This window comes from Pseudoliparis swirei, chromosome 19 (assembly GCF_029220125.1).
Source record: "Pseudoliparis swirei isolate HS2019 ecotype Mariana Trench chromosome 19, NWPU_hadal_v1, whole genome shotgun sequence".
Lineage (NCBI taxonomy): Eukaryota > Metazoa > Chordata > Actinopteri > Perciformes > Liparidae > Pseudoliparis > Pseudoliparis swirei.
In genome coordinates, this window is record NC_079406.1 from 15,098,988 (window position 1) to 15,120,712 (window position 21,725).

The 21,725-nt window shown below is 42.4% G+C and overlaps 1 protein-coding gene across 1 annotated transcript in view; it reads right to left on the reverse strand.

Annotated features, from left to right (window-relative positions):
• Positions 1-1,869: 1,869 nt before the first annotated feature.
• The window catches only part of LOC130209311 (protein diaphanous homolog 1), a 38,009-nt gene continuing 18,153 nt past the window's right edge, over positions 1,870-21,725 (reverse strand). Inside the window, exons 2-18 of the mRNA XM_056438871.1 lie at positions 18,210-18,236; positions 17,352-17,516; positions 16,642-16,743; positions 15,964-16,094; positions 15,584-15,667; positions 15,430-15,493; positions 14,909-15,048; positions 14,439-14,544; positions 14,132-14,242; positions 13,782-13,900; positions 12,735-12,851; positions 10,367-10,482; positions 7,709-7,773; positions 6,182-6,361; positions 3,688-4,221; positions 2,186-2,300; positions 1,870-2,036 (exon numbers count right to left, since the gene is read on the reverse strand). Coding sequence (XP_056294846.1) covers positions 1,870-2,036; positions 2,186-2,300; positions 3,688-4,221; positions 6,182-6,361; positions 7,709-7,773; positions 10,367-10,482; positions 12,735-12,851; positions 13,782-13,900; positions 14,132-14,242; positions 14,439-14,544; positions 14,909-15,048; positions 15,430-15,493; positions 15,584-15,667; positions 15,964-16,094; positions 16,642-16,743; positions 17,352-17,516; positions 18,210-18,236 — 2,343 coding nt within the window. The remainder of the gene's footprint in view (positions 2,037-2,185; positions 2,301-3,687; positions 4,222-6,181; positions 6,362-7,708; positions 7,774-10,366; positions 10,483-12,734; positions 12,852-13,781; positions 13,901-14,131; positions 14,243-14,438; positions 14,545-14,908; positions 15,049-15,429; positions 15,494-15,583; positions 15,668-15,963; positions 16,095-16,641; positions 16,744-17,351; positions 17,517-18,209; positions 18,237-21,725) is intronic.

Sequence of the window (21,725 nt, forward strand, 5' to 3'; positions counted from 1 at the left end):
GCAGTTTGCACTAAATGTATTTACTGCCTGTATAATACATTCTTCTCATTTCATATGTGGACTGCTTATTTTTTCATGCCAATCGAGGTGATGAAGACAACCAACCCAACACTGCAAACTGTAGCAAACATTTAGAAAAACCTCTAATATATTAGCTGTAGATGCTCATAGGTTATTTTCACATACAGAAGGAAAGTGATGCGTCTGATAACGGCTTCAGTGGCGAACCACACAAGCTGCTCGTTGAGGCAAAATCCATCTTAACATTAAAAAGTAAAATGATTAACTAGGGCGAGAAATAGGGAATAAAATATTGATATTGCGATGATAGTAAAAGGGCGTTTCAAAAAGAATGTAGATTTTTGATAAATAATTATCTGTAATGGGTATATAATGACTATGTGGGTAAAGGCAAATTACAGAAAAGCAAAAATAGTCATCACATCACGTTACAGTAATGCAGCTTTTAAAAACCATGGAAAAGAAAACACTTATGCCATGTTACATTATTACAATATCCCAAATAAGATATCAAGTCTCAATGTTAATATTTAGATATTTTCCAGCCGTTACTTCAACTAATACAAATCATAACGGTTTTAATTAGGTTAAAATCGGATATTCTCAGCAGGTGAAAGGAGAATCAAGGATAAGTGGCCTGAGCTTGAATACTGAACTTCAACAGATTGAAATACATAGCGAGAGTGATACACACTGAAAATGGAAATAAAAGGTCAGGACGGGTCAGCGATGGCTCGTTGTGTTGAATGTCTGTTTGCTGGGTAACAACGAATGTGAGGCGCAGGAGGAGGAAGAGGAACATGGAAGATGAGGAAGAGTGAAGCAGGGCTTCCACAAATGAGGGATTAGGAGAAAGATGGGGAGGTCAGGAGGAATGTATTCCGCCTTTCGCGGTGTGTTTCAGCAGGAAACGGAAGGACAAGAAGTGAAGGGTCAATCTGTAGAACCAAAGCTGGTTGTTTATTGGACATGTATACATGCACAGCCACAGACACACACATCGACACACAACATGACCACAGTGAGGATTAAACCTCACATGCACACTCACGGAAAAATAAGATGCTTACACAACAACTCAATGAAAACCTAATTCTGTTTTGAAGAAGGTGTTTTTCAACCAAACGTCAACAGATTTAAGAAACCATCAACAACCCCACTGGACCAGGTCTCTCTCTCTCACACACACGCACACGGGGCTATGAAAAGGCCACGGTGTCTTTATAGTCGGCTCTCTGAAAAGGTTATTAGACGTCAACCCGAACGAGCGGCTGTCTCAGCCAATAAAAAATGGAGCCGTGGGCGCACGGGCCGAGGGCGAAATCAAGGAGTGACAGGCGGACGTTAGGACTTGCCATACAGGTGAATGTAAATGGGACAGCTGCCACACTGACATTTAACTGACATCAACAGCTAGTGTCAGCCATGTGTGCAGGTGCACTTCTGTGTATATGACATGAGCACGAGTGGGTGTGTCTATGTGTACCGAGACTCAATCTGAAGGTCAGATAGAATTATATACACACACACACTGTCTGTTATTTCCTGGTGTCCTGGTTATGAATATGGAGGAGTTGGAGCAGAAGGCTCAGTGACACTGGGACAAGGTGATAGGAGTGGACAGGTGTGCGTGTGCGAGCGTACGCCCTTGTGTCAGCACTTTGTGCCAGGACAGCAGGTGGCTAGTCAAAGGACATCAGTGACCTTCTCCTTATCCCTCCCTCTCTCTTTACCATCTCTTGCTCTGTGCCTAAGTCCTAATTCATCTCACCCGGCACTCTGTCTCGCACAACAAGTCCTGGGCGCGTTGAGAAGATGAGCACATACACAAACACAGGTGTGGGTGGTTTATTCATGAACGTGTGTGAGAAGCTTTTTTGACAAAGTGTTCCTGAATAATGTAAATGTGCAGCGTGTCCTCCAAGTCGAGGAAGGGAAGGTTGAGGAAGGCGGGAGAGGCTTTGTGAAAGAACAACTCAATGAAAGTGGGTGCGTGATACTCTTACCTTTAGTGGCTGATGGAAGCAGGAGGATTCAAATAGACATGGAATTGGGGAGAGAGGGGGGAGGGACGTGGGAGAGGGGAGACACAAAGAAAGACATCGCTCATTACTGTGAAACACAACATGGTGACAGCAGGAGTAAAAACATACAGCACACTCACTCTTTGTCTGTGAGGAGAAGGCCAACGTGAGTTTGGCAAAGAGCTCATCGTTTTCAAATTTCCCCTCCTTTGCCTTGGTCCAGAAACTCTTCTCAGAGAGGTCTTCAGGTCCGATCTAAGGGAGAGAACCGGCAGTATGTACAGAGAGGGGGAGAGATGGGGAGATTAAATGAAGAAGAGATGGATGAATTGTATCCGTTAAATAACCATTTCATCAAATTGACTCAATTTTCCCAAAATGGTCATCCGTGCACCTGGCGAACAATGAAATGAGCAGATAAAGAAGTCGGCAGAACAAACGAAACAGCCAGGCTGTAAAGGGGAGAGGCAGAAGTATGAGGGGTCGAGAAGGGTGAACAAAAGATGGCTGGCACACAGAGGAGAGAAAGAGAAGGAAACCGGTTGTTATTTTCGAATCTTTGCACACTGTCTCTACATAAAGCATCCAGAGCTTCACACAGGAATGCAAAGAACGACAGAGGATTCAGCTCCTTTCTAGCCCCATTCTATCTTCAGCCTTTCTCGGGGCTCTCTGGTTTCCCCCCTTAGTCCTGATGTTGTTCGCGCTCTCTTTTGGTCACAAGTCAAAATGAACGTTTCATGATTTTCCTTCCCTTTCTGAGTGCTCTCATTAAAGAGAAAGAGAAAGGGAGAAAGCGAAACACAGAGAGCGAGAGAGAAAGAAGTAGTAATACATTTACGGGTATCAGTTCTTTCATTAAGGACAAAGCCTCAGGGATGGGGCGTAAGACGGAAAAGACGGGAGTCGGGAAAGGAAATGTGATATGGGGATGAGCTGAAGGAGCAAGAAAGAAAAGCAAGAGAGAATGCAAAAAAAGGAGGAGACCAAGCCAGGAAAAAAAAGTTAATTTAAATTACAAAAGAATACTGTCCTTTCTAGCAGCAATTTAATTATCTTTCAGAGGCGCTGTTAAAAGAAGAAGGCTTATTAAAAAGCAATTTCTGTGACATCCTCGTCAAACAGTTTCACCAGCCCGAGAGAGAGAGAGAGAGAGAGGCTAAATGCTGATGAAGTCTGCTGAAGCCATTAAACAGTAGCTTTAGGCTAAAGAAAGAAAGAGGGCTGTTTTGATGTTTTAACCATCACAGATGAGAGGGTGGAGAAGAACATGAAGCACATAGTCATGAGAGACACGGATGCACGAGAGTCTCATTCGGTCAGAATCTCACTCTAAAGCCCCGATGCTCTCACACTGTTGCACACAGTAAAGAACACCCAGAGCTATTTTATATTTAGCACAGTGAAATCCATAAACTAGAACTTGCATTAGATTTATTTACGATAAAATCCCTCCCTCTTATGAAGAGCAGAAATATAGCATGATATTTTACAGTACAAGTGCCTCGTCAACGCTGGTGCGTTTGAATCAAAGATTATAAATGTGAATTAGGAAAGCAAATTGCACTTTTAGTTTGTTTTGTATGTCCAGATAAGTGATTGGAAACTGAATATACATTGAACCATCTATCTTAGGACCGACCTTGCTCCAGTTGGCTCTCTTCAGCTGGACTTCAGGCTTGTATTCCTTCTTAGGCTGGAGCCCGTAAGGCAGTGAGACTGCTGCAGGGACCCCCCAGCCCCCCATGCCAAATGGTGGAGGTGGCGGCATACCTGGGCCGCCCGGTGGTGGGGGAGGGATACCGGGAAACCCAGGAGGTGGTGGTGGTGGTGGAGGTCCCATCCCAGGTAAGGGTGGAGGGGGTGGCGGTCCTGACATGCCAGGGAGGGGCGGGGGTGGTGGAGGTCCTGACATGCCAGGGAGGGGCGGGGGTGGTGGAGGTCCTGGCATGCCTGGTAAAGGAGGCGGGGGAGGTGGAGGAGGAATACCGACTTGACCCGGTAAAGGAGGAGGGGGTGGAGGAGCAGGTATGCCTGAATAACCGGGCATAGGTGGGGGAGGAGGTGGAGGGGGTATACCTGCATTGTGTCCAGGGAGAGGAGGGGCAGGTGGTGGCAGAGGAACAGTAACAACTCTCGTCTTGGCCTCTTCCAGATCTTTAGAGAGCGTTTCAATCTGTAAGGATACAGTACGTTAGAATGAATATTGATTCAAACACTCCTGGACTACGACTGTAAATCTTCACAGCGCATATGGTAACTTATCATATTAGCTTGACTGTGTATTGTTTGGCGTTTGTTCCTCGAATTGACGTTCATTTTCCAGAGCTTTGGCAATTTACACCATTTCCAATGAATAGCCACACACAATGAGTGATTAGATTTGAGGGGATAAAAAAGCAGAACAAAAGAGGGAAAATAGCAACATAGAAATGGATTAAAGCTCTGGGAGAGAATAGAGGACAAGGCCTGGAGAGAAAAACATAACAGGCGGGAATTAAGTCCACAGAGGAATTCATGGGAAAACTTTTAAAGAGGACAAACTTCTAAATTTGACGTGAGGGGGAAATCTATTTATTATTCAACACTGAAATACTAATCTCAGTATTTACATCAGTGTGGCGCCAAGTCATTTATGTCAGCCTGCTAATGCTGGTCTATGAGAGAGGACTGGGCTGTGAATGGGAATGTACTCTATGAGATATGAAACCTTTACAAATGGATTTAGTGTCCGTGTTCTTCTTCGGTGTGTAAAGTCTAAACGGTGAGCACGTGACAGCGTAGCAAATTGTTTGTGTCGTTTTCTCGGATTTTGAAAAGAAGACAGTAACAAACATAAAGGGCCTCTGAGGCAAGCTTTCTAATTGAGGCCGCAGATGAAGAGTTGGGCACGACATCACACGGAGGAACAGTGAGAGATCTCTACATGTGAAGAAATCTTCGATGGGCAGTGCCTCCAACACAGAAAGGGAGCCATATTAGTCTGGAAGCTCGTCTGATGCCTGGATGGTGATGCTGTTGAAGTGTTACGGGTGTGTTTGGGCTTTTGTGTGTAGGGAGTATGACTGCTGGCATCAGCCACTTTGGATGAAGCTCATTTTGGAAGCTGTATGTTCTCTCACTGACAGACACACACACACAGGAACATCTCCATGTGGTTATGAGCACACATGCAGAGGCAGACTGTTCTGGGTCACTTGGTGTGTTTGTGAGTTTGGGTGTCACTGAGGCAAAGTCCAGCTGGTGTGGCAGCAGGACACTGACAGCTAAACAATCTTCATCTTTGCCCCCCGACTGTATGAGTGTACAAACACAAGCATAAGACACACACTTTTTTCAAGCAGTTGGCTAAATCATATTAGGCCATGGGGCTTCTGTGTTTGTTTGTGTGGATGTCCGACAACTTTTTGGTGCTTAGACTTCTGCAACATTGTATTTCTCTAAGCATCAACATATTGTACTCTTTTGCAGCTTGAGCAGAAGTTTCTGTTTTTTTCTCTGGATGTGTTTTTGGGACATGAAACAAGATTAAATGATCTGACTCAAGCTTTATTGATGCTCTCCTAATGTTCTGGTTAATCTATATTGATATTGGCATCAAGCAATGATGAAGGTTCTGTATAAAATCTGTTGCATCTGGTCGATTATCTTCCTGGAAGTGTCGTACCGAGTTCAGTTTATTTCATGGGGGATGAGGTACTTATCCATACCGTGTATTACCGATACATACTACAGTAGATGGCAGTCGACACACCCCCCAGTCTGGAGAATTTAATTAGATGGATATTTATTTTTGGTGGCTAAAATAAATGTTGGCGCCGCCCCCATCCACAGCATTACATTGCTTTCTCCTGTACTGCTTCCCCAAACTAGGGGTGTGCTGCTGCTGCCGCCGCCGACTTTAAAATAGATAAACTATCCATTCAGGATTAATTCCCTTAAATAAACTTGTAACTTGAGTGAAGTCGTCGCATTTAGCTTATTGACTAAATAGCCCAGAACAAAAATGCAAAAAGCTTCTATTTAGATTTCGAGTGAGTTGAATTGAAAAGGTAGTGAGCCCCATGTGGATGTGTGTGTGTGTGTGTGTGTGTGTGTGTGTGTGTGTGTGTGTGTGTGTGTGTGTGTGTGTGTACCTGCTGTTGCAGAGTGGTGAGCTGTTGCTGTAGTCCCTGGCTCTCTTTTTCTCGCTCCAGCTTCGAAGTGGCCAGTTGTTCCTTCTCTTGGCTCAAGACCTGCAGCTTCTGCTCATAGTCTCCCTCCAGTTTCTTCAGCTCCACCTGCAACTCGTGGCGTGCCGTCAACTCGGCATCCAGCTAGAACACATGTGAAAGGCCCGTAGAGGGAGACAGTTGTTGGTGGCTTGACAACTTTTGTGTTGTGGTCAACTTTTAGAAGCATCATCTTGAGGGCTGTGAACAATCTGTGAACAATCTTCGCTGAGGCACTAAAAAAAGGTCCCATTGGCAACCAAGACTGCAAAGATACTCGTTATAAATAAAGGAGGGGTAAAACAAAGAATGGATCAGTGTTGTTGCAATTCAGGGTTATAGTTGAGCGAGCAGTGTTCAAAGACTTTAATTTAAAGGATGATTGAAGAACAGTACAAAAATAAATCCTCTACACAAATATAAAACCTAAAGCTGCCAAAAGGTACTGCAATGAATTATGGTAACAAAGTGTGTTTGTATGCACAAGCTTTTAGTCTCCCTCTTGAAACTGCAGCAGTTTCCATGATATCTCAAAGATCTGTAGAAGCAATTTCCTGGAGTCTAGTGCTTTCAGTTTCACTGTATAATTTACACTGAAAATTACTGTCAATTATTGAGTTAGGATGCTTCAGTGCACATGTACGAGCTCGCTTCGCATTTTAAAGCCTTCATGCATAAAAAACAGGGGAACAAATGTTTCTCTTCTAACTTTAATTTGTTCGCTTTCATACATTTTCAAGGATTTTCCTTCGAGGACACTTGGCAAACAGGATGCGAGTATTCCAGCAGATGACCACATGATCACACAGACACACACATGGTTGTTTAACTTGCTGACAGCAGATCCGTTACTCTCACCGTCAGCGTCCTGTAAGCCTCATCTCTAATTCCTGCAATGACCTCGTCATAGACCACGAGCACTTTGGTGTGCATGCGTGGTCAATGGAGATTAATCCAAGTGTGTGCATCTACTGTGTGCTTGTGTGGCTGTACGTGTGTTCAATGGTTATGATCCCGTGTGAGTGTGTGCCCTGATGAACGCTAGTCTGTACTCCCTTTTGGAAATGTCCCTGTCACTGGGCCAGAAACATCGGGGGGGCAGCACAACACCATCGAGGCATTTACACCCCCCTTGTGTGAGTGTGTTGCTTCTTTGGTTGCTATTCTGGAAGAGTATCTTTCTGTCAGACATGTGTATGCACTCTCACTCTGCCCCTCCCCTTTTCTCATTTGTCATGCCGTGTCAGACAAACACTGCTGACAGAGATGATTTACAATCCCTATGTGTCTGTGTGTGAGGGGGTAATGTTAGCTTTTACTATGTATGATTTTCTTTTGTGTCCAAAGGATTGTAATAGCTCGTGTGCTTCTGGGATGAAATGTAAATATGTCTGTGGATATGTCATGCTGTTGTTATGCGTGTGCATTTCAGAATGAATGTGTGTATTTCACCTTCTTTTCCATCTCGGCCGCCTTGGCCTCGCTGGTTTCTACCTTGGTCTGGTCCACCATGTTGTCTGTGGACACAAGGAGGACAGAAGAAAGGGAATCGGAAAAGGCAAAAAAGGAGGTGGGTAAGATAAGGGTTTCAGACATCGCACCCTTCAGTCTGGCACATGCTGTGCACCCACATACCTCCACAAACAGATGCATACAGAGCAAGCATCCGATCGTCTCGCAATCTTTTTCCACATCACTCAAACTCAAGATCCGTGAGAAGATTGTGACGGCATCCCATTACAACAGGATGCCATCTGTTGCACGCTGCTTCCACACATCATTACCTTTTAAGCTTACACTACAGGACAGTTTGTCTGACGGTGTGGATGTGCCAGAGAGGTGGGAGCACACTTATTTAACTCTATGCGAAATATATCTCACACCAATATCTATTAAATTAAAAAAGAAAAGACCATATAACAGTCTGGAAGTCATCCATTGTCTGAGGTTGTGCTTGGCAGAGGACGAGGTGAGAAGGACACAGGCTGACCAACAGGGTACTTTTACATCATAATTGCAGGGCCTACAGGTGGTTCAGTGCCCTGGGGCTTGGCAAGCATGTGCAGTAAAATAACCAATTAGCATGAAGATGAATGCCACAAAGTCACTAGATCAAAGACAGCTAATCACGATGCCCAGGAGGGATCAAACAGAGGGATAGAAGAGAAGCGAAAATAGAAAATATTACATATTGTGAAGCGAATAGGAGTCTTCAGTTGTATTAAAAATGTTGCTTGTTGAAAAAGAAGTTAAAACTATGCAGGATACTTATATAGAGATAAACTAGAAGGAAAGGCAGAGAAAATGAGAAATCTATTTTTTGAAAGAGAAGATGTTGCCAGATGAAAGAACTTCACATTAATATTCCAACCCACGTACAATTTCAGAGTGTGCATTTGTGTATGCGTTTACATGGTTATTGGATGTGTAATGGAGATGGAGGGTGGGGGTGGAGGTGTTATTCTGTCATGGTGGCTTGGCTAAATGGGACAAACTTCGAATAGAGAGCACTAAGGGAGCCAGAATGTAGGGAAAAACTGTGCTGAATTTCAGAGTTAAAAGAAAAACACTAAATAATGCATGCAGGGCAGAATTGGGCTGCTTTCCACCGATAATAACTCTGGCAGCCTTAAAGGAGGCCAGCCAGCCAGCCTGTGTGTGTGGGTGTGTGTGCGTGTGTCAGGACGCATTTAGAAGCAGTGCAATTAGAGCCTCCTGCGGTGAGCAACGGAGACCTGCCATAAAGGAGTATTGAACTCTTGAGACATGGCCTGCACCTCCATTATGCTCTGGTTTAGTTAGCAGGTGTTTCCTAGTCAACAATTAGTCACTCAAGTGCAGGTGCTCAATTACCAGCATGCACCACTTTTCACCAAAAGTCAGCATTTCACGTGTGTGTGTGTGTGTGTATGAGAGAGAATGACAGGAAATGACATGATCAGTAACCATCACAATATTTTCCTGATCCTGTGGAACAGTCTGTCTTACCGCAGTAAGCTGGGAGGAATTCTGCGACTTGCTAATGGGTACGAAGATGACAGGCTCATAATCTTTCTCAAAAGTCTTCCTTTAAACTAGTCAGGTGCCCATATGCAAGTCAAAACAGTTTTAACTTGCTGTAATCACTCCTCTTTTTATACACTCATTTAAAAGACACCCTCATTCCTCGATCTGTGCAAAAATGTATCCCAAAGTTAACCTGAGGCTTTAGCAGTCCGAGTTAATCAACTGAATTGAGTATCTCCGAATGTCAAAGTCTATTTGGAATTGTTGTTGTGCTGAGCTGCAGCAGAGTCACACAGGGAGGGGACTTTGAAAAGACTAACTTTGGAAGGTGCTTGATTTCATTAACTCAAACTGCTTACGGCTCACATTAGCTTCAGATAAACATTTTGGAACAGAGCGAATTTGGAAGCACATCAAAAGCAGATTTTTAAATTGACGCTGTGAAAGACAGGAATGATCACAGCAAGCAAAAACAGTTTGTATGATCAAATGGCCAGCGAATATTGTTTTTAAGACAAACTTGGACAATTTTGACGCTATCATTCAAACAGAGGAGACGCTTGCTGCCAGATGTGCCTGGGCTCTTTTATTACACCAATACATACAACACCATCTCACCGATCTATCATGGAGTATTGTGCAAATTAACTTGCTTGGTTTGAGATAAAGCTTTTATCCTCTTGATACTTTTATACCCCCGACCTATGACTGTGAAACGTGTAGCATAACTCAGCCCCTCAGTGGCTCCACCTTGTGGTATTCTGGAGCCACTACGAATTGAACCACAGTTACAAATTGTATTATACGTTGTATTACGAGCAAATTCAGGGCCAGTATAATAACAGCAACACAGCTAGTGTGTCCGTGATTGGAATAAGGTTGGCCAAAGTAAAATATGGTTGAAAGTTTCGACCCACAGCACCGTGACACAACGTTTGATTTCTCTGTTTGGTCTATGTGCATTTTGTGATGATTTGGTCTTTAATGCTTTTGAAAATGAAAAAACCTGAGGGTGTTGGTTGATGAGCAAGAAGGCTCTCGGGTACACTTGGAGGGGGGAAATGAAATACGTGATCACGTGTGTGTTCTGGTCCAACAACTTACCTATCAAGCCCTCAATGTTGAGACTGAGGTTACGGCACTTGAAGTCCGGATCCGCTCCATTCCTGTGAAGCACGACCTGAGCAACACACTCGTCTATCAACTTGTAGTACTGAGGCCTGCAGGAAGGAGGGAGCGACGGATTTACAGATGGGTGGATTAGTAGCCCGAGAGAAAGAAGTGGCGAGAGACCGGGGGAAGAGAAGACGAGGAGGGGAACAACGGAGAAGGAGAGTTAATATGTGGGCAGAGTAAAAAAAAGAGAATGAGTCACTCTCTACAATAAACTGTGCATATTGTGTCCAAAATGATATGCAATTAATATAGCAAATGTGTGTATTGTACAATACCAGTTCAGTCTGCATTAAGAAGAAAGTGAGCAGAGGAAGGGACCGACAAAGAGCAAGTCGGATCATTTGTTCAGACGTGTGTGAACACACACACGCTTTATCACTTTGTCTTACTCTGAAACTGAGATTGTCTGTCTGTGTGAGCATGACAGTTTGAGTTTCTTGTCACTAAGATTGATCGTGTGCAACTGTGTTCCTGAGTGTGTTGGTGTGTGTCCATCTCTGATCAAGCCAGCTTCACAGACACTCAATTTTGGAGGTGTCTTATTCCCTGACCCCATTAGATGCTGCCAGAGTCACCAACTCCAGACTTTATTTATTCTGTCTCCCTCCCTCCCCCGTCTCTCTTGGTCACTCTGCCTTTGTCGAACACTTATTCCACTCCTTCATTATACTTCAAAGGTGTTTTTTTCTCTTGAAGCTCGGATTTATCCGTGGAGCGAGAGAGACATCTAGTGTCATTCAGGAAAACTGAGTCAAAGGTAAATCGATTTGCGTTTGCTCGATCCTGACTGGCGTTCTTCACAAGCCTGAATTCAATTCTAACATTAGGTAGATTAAGAAAAGGGTGGCTTGTAGGCCTATGGCTATATACATTTCGCTTAATCGTCTAGCAAATATACAGAAGTCATTGCACTTTTAAACTACATCTATTAAGTTTCATATAAGTGCACTTGTGTCTTTAAATAAATTCCTCAGGGCTTCATCTGCATTTGAGATTGAAACACAGCACGACTGAGACTGTACAGAGAGCCGAGCAGCAGGTAGTCTTTCATTCATTCCCACACAAACGCTCACCCTTCATTTCCCTGTGCCTCCCTCCTCATTCTCTCTACATCTACCTAGCAATTTACCTCAACTCTCAATTTCTTTCTCATTATTTTCCCACCTCTTTTCTCTCTTCACCGCTGTAATTATCAAGCTGTATTTTCTGCCACTCTATAGCTCTCCTTCCTCCCACACCTGCGGTCTCTCAATATGATGACCATCACAGACCACTTCTATTGTGTTCCACTGGATCACCTGGATGGAGACCGCCAGATTGGAAAGCGGGATATAATGGGAGAGAGTGGAACAAAGAATTACCTCAGCTGGGACCATTTGTGTGGCCCAACCTACCTTTTCCATTCTCAGTGTATTACCTAAACTGTGTTAAACATAACACACAAATCCCTGCCTGTTTAATACCATCAAGGCAACATGTGTATATATATATATATATATATATACATTAGTATTTTTGTTGTTATCTTTATGTCGGACATTTTTGTATCTGTTTTACGTTAATGTCTAATCGAATAAAAAGATGAAATGATAAAAAAAGCAACACCTCACCAACAACACAACTAAAATGTGTGCATGCCTCCTAATGTTGTTGTGCATTTTGAATGATTTCTGACATTGAATGAGGGAAAGCATTGCTCCTCCCTTTTGTGTCGCTGAGTGCAAAAGAGAACACGCATGTGTATGTGTGCATACACTGACTATACCATGCAACTCTTGACTTGTTATTATTCTAACCCTGGTCTTTTCATTCAATTATTCACTCTTTCTTTTCTCCTCTGTTTCCTTAGCTCAACCCCCAAGGGCTTTGGGAAACACAGGGAGAACTATTAGCATATTTCTGGTGATAAGAGGTGATGGTGTTCATTTCTATTCAAATGGAATTGGACTTATTTGCATGTATTAATTTATCTGCCGTTGAACGGTGCTCCATAAAACAAAAAGCAAATGGAGGACAGGGCTGAGGAGAGAGGAGGATGAAGAGTGGGACTCTAGAGGAAGAAACTACATCTCAAGTTTCACTTTGTCTTGTTATTTTGACATTAGATTTAAAACATTTAAATATATATATATATAAAGCTGCTACATGCAGGTTTTCACTGTGCGCCCAATCATTCATATAATGGTGGACAAGGTGGGTAGGTAGTCTTTTGTCCCAAAACATCAACATATCAGCTCTAATAAGCAAATGTGTGAGAGGATTGACATGTATGAGTTTGTATGTGTTCATGTGCTACCTGGCCAAATAGTCATTGCGAATGAGCAGCAGGTGTTGCATCAGGGACAGGAAGTGGGTTTCGCCCTTGGAGTCCTTCACAGTGTTGACTAGGATATCGAACACTTCCCTCACATCAGTGAAGCAAAAGCAGTTAAGGCTGAACGAACATTAACAATAAGAGAGAGTTCAACACAAATGACGCCGGACATCTTTAACAATCAGTGACAACTCTGAAAAGTCTCGCAGACACTTTTGCTGCATATATTACTCATACAAGACTTAGAGAAAGACAAGTGAACACACACAAAGACAGTTAATTAAAAGTGAAATAGAGACAAAACTTGGAGACAATCTAAGATTTGTTGTTGTAAAGGGAACATGTGTTGACATTTCAACATGTCCTGTGCAACTAACACAATCCATTCTATCAGACAAATGTGTTTGATCAGATCCTCATTGTTCATTGAGCAGTTTAAACTGTATTGTTACCCATGGGAGACACCTGGTGGTGAACATGATAACTGCATGTCAGAAGCAGCAATGAGCATTGCAGCAGTTGGCAAAACTCATTTGTTTGCCATTTCTAAAAAGTACACGGTAAGGGCGACTTAATTTTTATCAAAATCCAGTCCATCCTGAATGCCACAGTCAAACAGCCATGTGGGTAAAAGATAAAACGGCATATCTTGCATATTTTTCCCTGTGAATATGTATATTTATCAAATCAGGACAAAATCATTTAATATCAATTCAGGTTGTATATGTATATACCATATTTGCATAGACTAAAGCTATTAAAGTAGAGTAGTAAATGTCTGTTAAAAAAAAAGAAAGTTTTAAAAAATCCTCACAGGGATATAATGTCACTAGAGCCTGAACGATCTCATCAAGTATGAAAATATACATTTTGAATCTGTCTTCGAAGAAGGTAAGTGGTAAGGCTGATAACTGTAAAGAAAGGAGCAATCGGAGCAAAGGTATGTTGTAACCAGGTAGATAGATTTTCAAGGTCAGAAGTGGACCCTGACAATTTCTACAGAGACAGTTTTGCCCAGTGGAAGGATATTCCATCTCAATGCGGATGTCATCAAGACGTGCTTTGAGGTCCTCAGAGTCATCTTCAGCCTGCTCATCAAACACTGTGAGTTGCACCCTCAGCTCTTCATTTTCTATCATCCGCACCTCCTGCAGGGAGAGAGATGGGAAGTAGGTGATGGGATGAGAAGGCATAGGGGGGAAATAACAGGGAGAGTGTGACAAACATTAAGTTTGGACAGTTGAGAGACATTACACGCCGCATACGAGTGCGTTTCAGCAGGACAGAGGCTTCAAGAATGAGAACAACATGAAGAGTAAGAATTTGCAAATGTGCGTTAGTCGCTTTGAGAGAATATAAAAAGGGAATGTTTTCTGTACCGTCAGCAGGTCTCTGAGTCCCAATCTTTGCAGTTCAGAGCGAATATGGATCCTGAAGTCCAACTCTTCTCCCCGGCTTATCAAGGCATTGATTAGCTGCATGCAGCCACCCTGCAAAAACACATAAGACAGACAATTTAGAGTACCGGTAACCAGATAATGATGATAACAAATTGCAATATTGGTCAGCTGAGTAAGTCTTTTACACTGAGTTGTGCTGGCTATCAAAGGCAACTGGGTTGGTATCATTTGTCAACAAAAGCACACATGGGGAAAAATAGTTGTTGAAGTATGTCTTCATGTGCACCTTAAGAGCAATATTGTGATTTTTCATGCCAGCAAGGAGCGGCTGGAACCTCTCAATGTCCAGTCTCTCTGCCTCCTCAGTAATGGCCTCCAGAACACGCTCATGACTGCACAAAACAGAGTGATACATCATATATAAAACTCCGCTACACCTTGTTACATCATAATAAAATTTACCATGAAAAACATGCAAGGAGAATTTATTTTAAAAAAAATTATTGCCTAAGACAGCTTTTATTGGAACCTGACACACAAGTGACGGAGAGTAACACAATATGATTTTCAATGTTGCATGTCAATGCTAAGTTGCTGGTCATTGCCAATAGAGCAGTTTAATGCTGTGACTTCAGATAAGAGCATATTAAGACTTGTGCTCCAGACTTTAACTATGTGGAAGAATTGGTTGTTCAGGTCCATTATTTCTGTTCAACACATTCAAAAACATGGTCTCAACATTTCACGAATGCTTACAGGTTCTCAGGATGCTCCAATATTGAGATGGCAGAAAGCAGCTTGACAACATCCACCATCATATGAGGCACGCGAGGGTTGATGGCTCTGACCAGCAGCGGAATCCCCTCTTGTGACTCCAGCATGGATTTCAGACCGTACTAACGGGAAAGGAAGTAGGATGAAAAAAGCGGAATGAGGAAAAAGTCCTTTCACATTCATTTTCGGCAGAAAGACGAGGCTTTTGTGGTTCAACTCATAACGGGTATGCTACATCATTGATACTAAACTACCAGTGTGCAATTAGTAAATGTGAATGATTTAGATGGGCATTACACTAATTATCTAATGTTAGACCCTTCACCACACCAAAAGAAAAACACGCATAAGACTATCAGGTACTGCATTCATTTGAATGAAGTAACCAAAGTTGGTCACATTGATTTAATACTGCCCTCTAGAGGAAGAATTAGGCAACAACTATGTCCAATCGAGCAAAGACATGATTAAGTATGTTGGTGTAACTGAAGAAACAGTCTTACCTTGTTGTTCATAAAGGCTTTCAAACAGCGTATGATCTCGTGTTGACATTTCACTCCCATCATACTAGTTGGGGGATGACAGAGGAGACAGATGCAGTCAGACATTATAGACACATGAAGTAAGATTGCCTATTCTGTGGTTTAAGTGTCTTACGGGTACTCGTCTTTGTCCTCCTGGAGTCTTCTCAGCCGATTGAGCAGCAAGGCGAGCCCCTCGTCTCCGAAGTTCTGCAGCCAACTGCAAGTGACAAGACCGTATGAGTAACACACTGGGCTTCTTTTTTTTTTTATTGTACTGTATTAAGTCAATCTTCATTAAAAGCGTATTTAGAAGCCATTAAAGCATATGTGAATACATATGCATAACTCATGCATGAAGACAGTTTGTTTAGATGTTTCTTTGCAAAATGACTTAAGCTCTGTCTAGTAACATGGGGATCATAAAATATCAGTCAAGGCTCGATTGGTTTGAGATCAGCACTGCACAACAGGATGCACTGTGTGTATCTGCATGTGTGCATGTGTGTGTATTACCTGACAGGGTTGTTACTGAGGGAGACTCGCAGAGATTCCAGACAGCTCAGCAGCTGTGTGTCTCGGTAGTCTGACTTCAACTCCTGGATGTACATCATGGCTGACTTGGCGCTCTCCTTCTGGTTTTGACCCTAATCAACAAAGACCAAACCACTTTTTGTTTTGCATTGATTTTCTTCATTTACAGGTTAATATTGATGTTGTTGATTAATGTGCAGGATTAAAAAGGGCACTGCGTGTGGGATTTCCTCCCCATTGGGTTATTTCACAGTTACATGAACAGTGTTAGCAACCATCAGTGCTTGTTATGCAGATCACACCCATTGCTTATATGTACCTACTACTGGAAGAGTAGCTGACCCTTCAAATGTCGGTTGTGATATTTAATTTAATCTACAAATCACCATTGAATCCATTTGTATAATGTCTGGAAACACCCCGACTTCATAACGAAAGGAGATCCTTAAACACAAACAGTCAAGGAAAGGCCTTATGGTGTCATTCTATGACCTGATTACTTTTTTAATATAATTTAAAAAATGAAGATGATTTTTTTTTTTTAAACACCGTGTAAAGCACTTTGTGTTTCCAACATGGACCAAACACGATGTAACTTTCACGAGGCGGTTGGCAAATTTCTTGCTGCACGCTAGTAGCAATTATTATGTTGGTACTGACAGCTTTGGACGTGTGGAGGTACTGGGAGACCATCTCCCGTTTGATCGTAATGTCTTTTTCCCTGAGAGGCTGCTGCTTCTCTCCATTCAGGTTCATATCCACCTGAAGAAAGAAAGGAGGATGGATGGAAGGAAAACAAGAAAGAGATAGTAAGAAGGGATACACATATTGTAAGACTAGCAGATAGCATGACGACAAATCTGTAGACTCAAGAAATGAATAACAGAAAATATGGAAATGTAAGTCATATAGTATCAGTCGACGTTAGGAACTAAATCAATGTATTTCAACTAGTCTCTATGGGACTGGAAGCACGGCGCACACAGCCACCAGAGAGATGCATCAGATGCTCAGTTTAAGCAGGGATTGTTTTGATTAAAAAACACGAGCAGAATTGATTCCTTCATTACTTGGAAACACTTTAAATTATGAATTGCACAGAGCAGTCTCAGGAGATGTATGCGTTGTGCTCCAAGGCAGTCCTTTACATTCACATTTAGAGCAAACAGAAAGAGTTAACTCTTTCACAATTATATATTTTTTTCACTATTCATACATTCTACATGAAGTGTATTTCATCAGGGAGTGATTACACTTGTGTGAGTGGAATATGTAACGTACAAGTTTTCATGGCTGTTCAGGGACGATGATAAAAAGTGATTCTCCAACAGATGAATCTTTAACACACAAACTGTTCCCGTCCCTCTCACCAGCATCTGTTCGAAGAGTTCCAGCACGTATTCATCAGAATGGTCGTGCAGCACAGCACTCGGAGCGTTGGTCTCATAGCTGGCAGCTGAAGAGTGTCGCTGACCTGGCACTAGGCTGGGCTTCTCCTTGTCCTTTTTCATCCTCATGCTGGTGAAACGTTCCAACTGGATTAGCACACAGCACAACGCATGTTAGAGGAAAGAGGTCAGAGAAAGAAAAACAGGAAAACCGCAAAGTGTTAACACAACTGATAGGCCACACAACAAGGTAGCAATCCATAATCAACTCAGTTTGAAGAAAGGCCGACTCTCTTATTACCAATGTCCTTTAGTTTGGGGACATCATGTTTTAACAGTAGAAACCTTTCAACAATGAGACTGTGATTAGGGACGTCAAAAGGCTTTCGCCAACAAACATTGCCGCACAAAGTTGTTAACGTGTCGTCAACGCTGGCCGGCACAGAACACGAGACTCAATCTTAACAAACAAACAATGTGGGATTTCCTTGCCTCTGGTTTTAATGACTCGGTGTGGTTTACTGCCAAAACATGGGTTTATCTTTTACCGCCAAATGAAAAACATATAATCTTGGCACATGTTGACATAGTGACCCATCCATAAAGATTCATGAATAATAATCTCTCAATATCATGAGGGCATCACAAGTCTAAGTGCCAAGCATTTCATGCCGTCGGTATGCGTCTTCTTCAAAACACCACACAGTGTGTTCAGTGTGTTCTGTTGGATTAGGTTTGTGTGACATGACATTAAATGAATAATGGTGAGTCGTTTTATCAAAGATGACAGCTGGACAAGTTAAGCACACAGGTGGTGGTTGAAAGCATTTACAAACCTACCTCATCAGGAATCAGGTGTTTGAGCTTCTGGAAACAGAAGAAGGAAGGGATGAAAGGGAGAAGAAAGGATTGGAAGGGGAGGAAAAATCAAACAGACGACGGGAAAAGCAGTGACAAGTGGGGAAGGCAGATGGAGGGAGAGAAAGAGGAAGAATTAATTAGACATTGATATTTTATGACAGGAAATGGATCCAGGAAACTGTTTACAGACCTCATAAGTGATTTGCAGCAGGGGGAGGGAAACATTGTCAATAAATTAGTTATAATTCAATGAGTTTGTCATTTAAAAACGTCTCTAGAGAACTAACACATGCAAATTAGAATCTACGTCAAAATAATCAAGACACCTGGTAGCTAGTAATTACATGAGGCCGAAGAGATCAGCAGTCAGAGAGGAAGACTGAGAGACATCAATGCATTGTTCAAAAAGAGGGGAAAGGCGCAACGAGAGGAAATAAATACACGTCCATGTTCTGGCCACTAGGTGTCAGGCTATGTCCATAAATGTCTCCGGTCAAGCACATAGAATAGAATATACATGCCCTGACCAATTCTCCTTGCAGGTCAATGACAGCCAAATGTCTCTTTTTAGAATAATCAGAACAAATGGAATTACAATGTGAAAAATACTGCTTTCAATAATCCTCTCAAAAGGTGAAGTAAGTCTGTAAACATGTTGCTCTTGCTTGAAAATGATGTTCCGGGTATTCAAATTCAAAAGGGAAGCCGTTTCCCTTGTTTTCTGAAAGAGGAAAACCAAAGCTATATAGAACATCCAAGTGATAGACAAGACCAGATCAACAACCAAGACAGCTGTAAACATGTCTTGCAGGGCTCTCATCTAAGAACACACACACACACACACACACACACACACACACACACACACACACACACACACACACACACACACACACACACATACTAAATGCACTGCTATGGACAGATGTTTAACTTTTCCAATCAGCTAAAGCATGTGCAGAAAAGTACATTCATTGGCCTCTTTCTGTTTTGGCTCAGCTGCTAGACTAAATCTACACGAATGTTAGTAATGGTGGTGCGGAGTAAAAATCAGGAAGACTTTTTTCTTGCATTGCTGCTTCTTCATCTCATCTTGGCCACAACAACAAGTGCTGGGAATAATCTTCTCTGAACAAAAGAGTTGCTCTTATTTGAGGTTCATATTACTGGTAATGTGTATGGACCAAGCTCTGTTTCTTAACAGCATAAAGTGACGCCATCTTCTCATCAAGATATCTGCTGACCACAGTACATCCGCTGTACCTTGACTGTTATTTGTTATTCTAGTGAAATCCATTTTCTTTTCCAATTATCTTTGAACAACCCATGTTGCCATTTTGCTCCAAAAGTGAGATTCATGGTTCAAGTAAAACATAAAATAATAAATGACATTATAAGTCCATTGCTATACACTGAGCTATGTTTGCTTCGTCTCTTGTTGCCTGCTCTGATGTGAATGCATGTCTTGCCTGCCAGGTGTCAGGCTATTCACAATATTGTCGCTTTAGGAAACACAGCAGAGACTTTTTCAACTGTTCTTAAAAAAATGTCACACATGCCCCAAACATTCCACATAAAGCTCATACTGCATTTAAAAATCTTTCGTATTATAATTCATATTAGAATAGTAAAGGATCACATGAAGGACAAAAAACAGCCCAAACAGGATCTGACATGTTTCCCATGTCCTTACGAAGTCCGACAGGACAACGTTAAGACGTTTGCAAGGTTTTGCACTCGAATATTTTACCTAATACTTTCAAATGAAACGTATGATACACAATGCCATAAAGACGACACCTACACAATGCCTTAAAGAAGTCCACCTTCACATCCATATCGCTCGGATCAAATTAACGCAGAGAAATGAAATGAGAACCGAGGCTGCAGTGAGACCGGCTGCTTGGAAGCTTTTGTTACAATCCTGGTCCATTTGGTTTCACCCTGGACTCCCCTACGACTGACATGGCATTAAATCAGGGGTACGTGAGGTGAATGTGGTTTGTCGTTTCTAGGGGCGTCGCGATATACTGGTAATGATGGTAATTCAAAAAATTAAATATGCATATCAAATATCATGTTATAATACACATACATATTACGTAGTGTGTAAATGTTCCAGCGCCTCTTAAATCAAACTTGTGTGCAGTCAGTTCTAGGTACAAACAGCTATTCCACCTCTCTCCACTGAGTGCAATACATTCACCAAAGAAAGTGTCAAAACACACAAACAATGTTAATGTTGTCTTTTCTTCTGTGGCAAGAGAAGTTAAAGAGTAGGAAGAGAGAAGAAGTGACACAAAGGGTGCTCCGGTTATGGCGCGAGCGCCGAGCAGTGAAGAGACGGACGTTTCCGCGTACACAGCTGCTGTTCATCACGGCCCCTTATCGTGCACACGGACTGGAGCAGAACAGCTCAAACGTGGTGGTGCAGGAGGCACACTGGAGTGTGAGCGATCGCACAGGAAGCCGAGTACGATGCGTCAGGAAGACGTTTGGGGAGGAAGAGGAAAAAAAACATTTGTGAATTCAACGAACTGAAAGTGTAAAGTTCCGCTTTTCAGCCCACAAGTACAGTTGAGAAAATAACTTTCATGTACAGATCTAACGACAGTTTTTGATCCCAGATCCAAGTAACCATGCCAAACGCCAGTGAGGATCCAAGCACTACTTGTTTATTACTAGTTAATATCATTGAATTGAACAGCAATATCAGTAGGGCTGGGTACCGAAAACCAGTGCCAATGTGGTATTCAACCGGTGTCACCCGGACCGAAACACAACCCACATTTCGGTGCTTCCTTTCGGTGCCTGAGCCGATTGAAATTGAAAAAAAATATTATTTTGAACTTCTCAGGTGACTCCGCCCAGTCAGCAGGTTACGATAGCCTCTCATATTTAACTTTGAAAGGAGCCGTGCGCCGCGTTTGACCGCGTGAGCCCGTGCCGAGCACATCAGCGGTCAGGCTGGGCGCGATGGGGAGGCCGTCATCGGTCCCCCTGGAAACATGGAGACCGATGATAACAAGAGCAGCCTGAACTCAGATTAGTACCGGAACGTTGATTGCAAGTCTTCATAAAAGTAGGCAAACAAATAATAAATTAGCCATTATATCAGTCATGTTATTTTTCAGATAAACAGTAAAGAACGATAAGTCAGTGACTGCAAAATAAAGCATGCAATTATCTAATTGTTGTTATGTGCAATAAACTGTTTATCACTATAGTTTCCCCAAAATGAAGTTGATTAAGTTATGATATGGATGAGAGCTTCAACAGGGGCTAGGTCAAAGATAAGTGTACCTACAAAAATGTCATCTCGATGAGTTGTAAACAAAAATCCTAACTTTTACAAAAGTAAAAGAGTGGTGCACTGATTGTCATTTAGACATTTTCCGTGAAGGACTGACCCCCTTACAGACCACGGCCACACAACACGCAGGCGTTCCAAAAGGGAGATTACACAGAAGGACAAAGCAAAAAGAAGGAGAATAA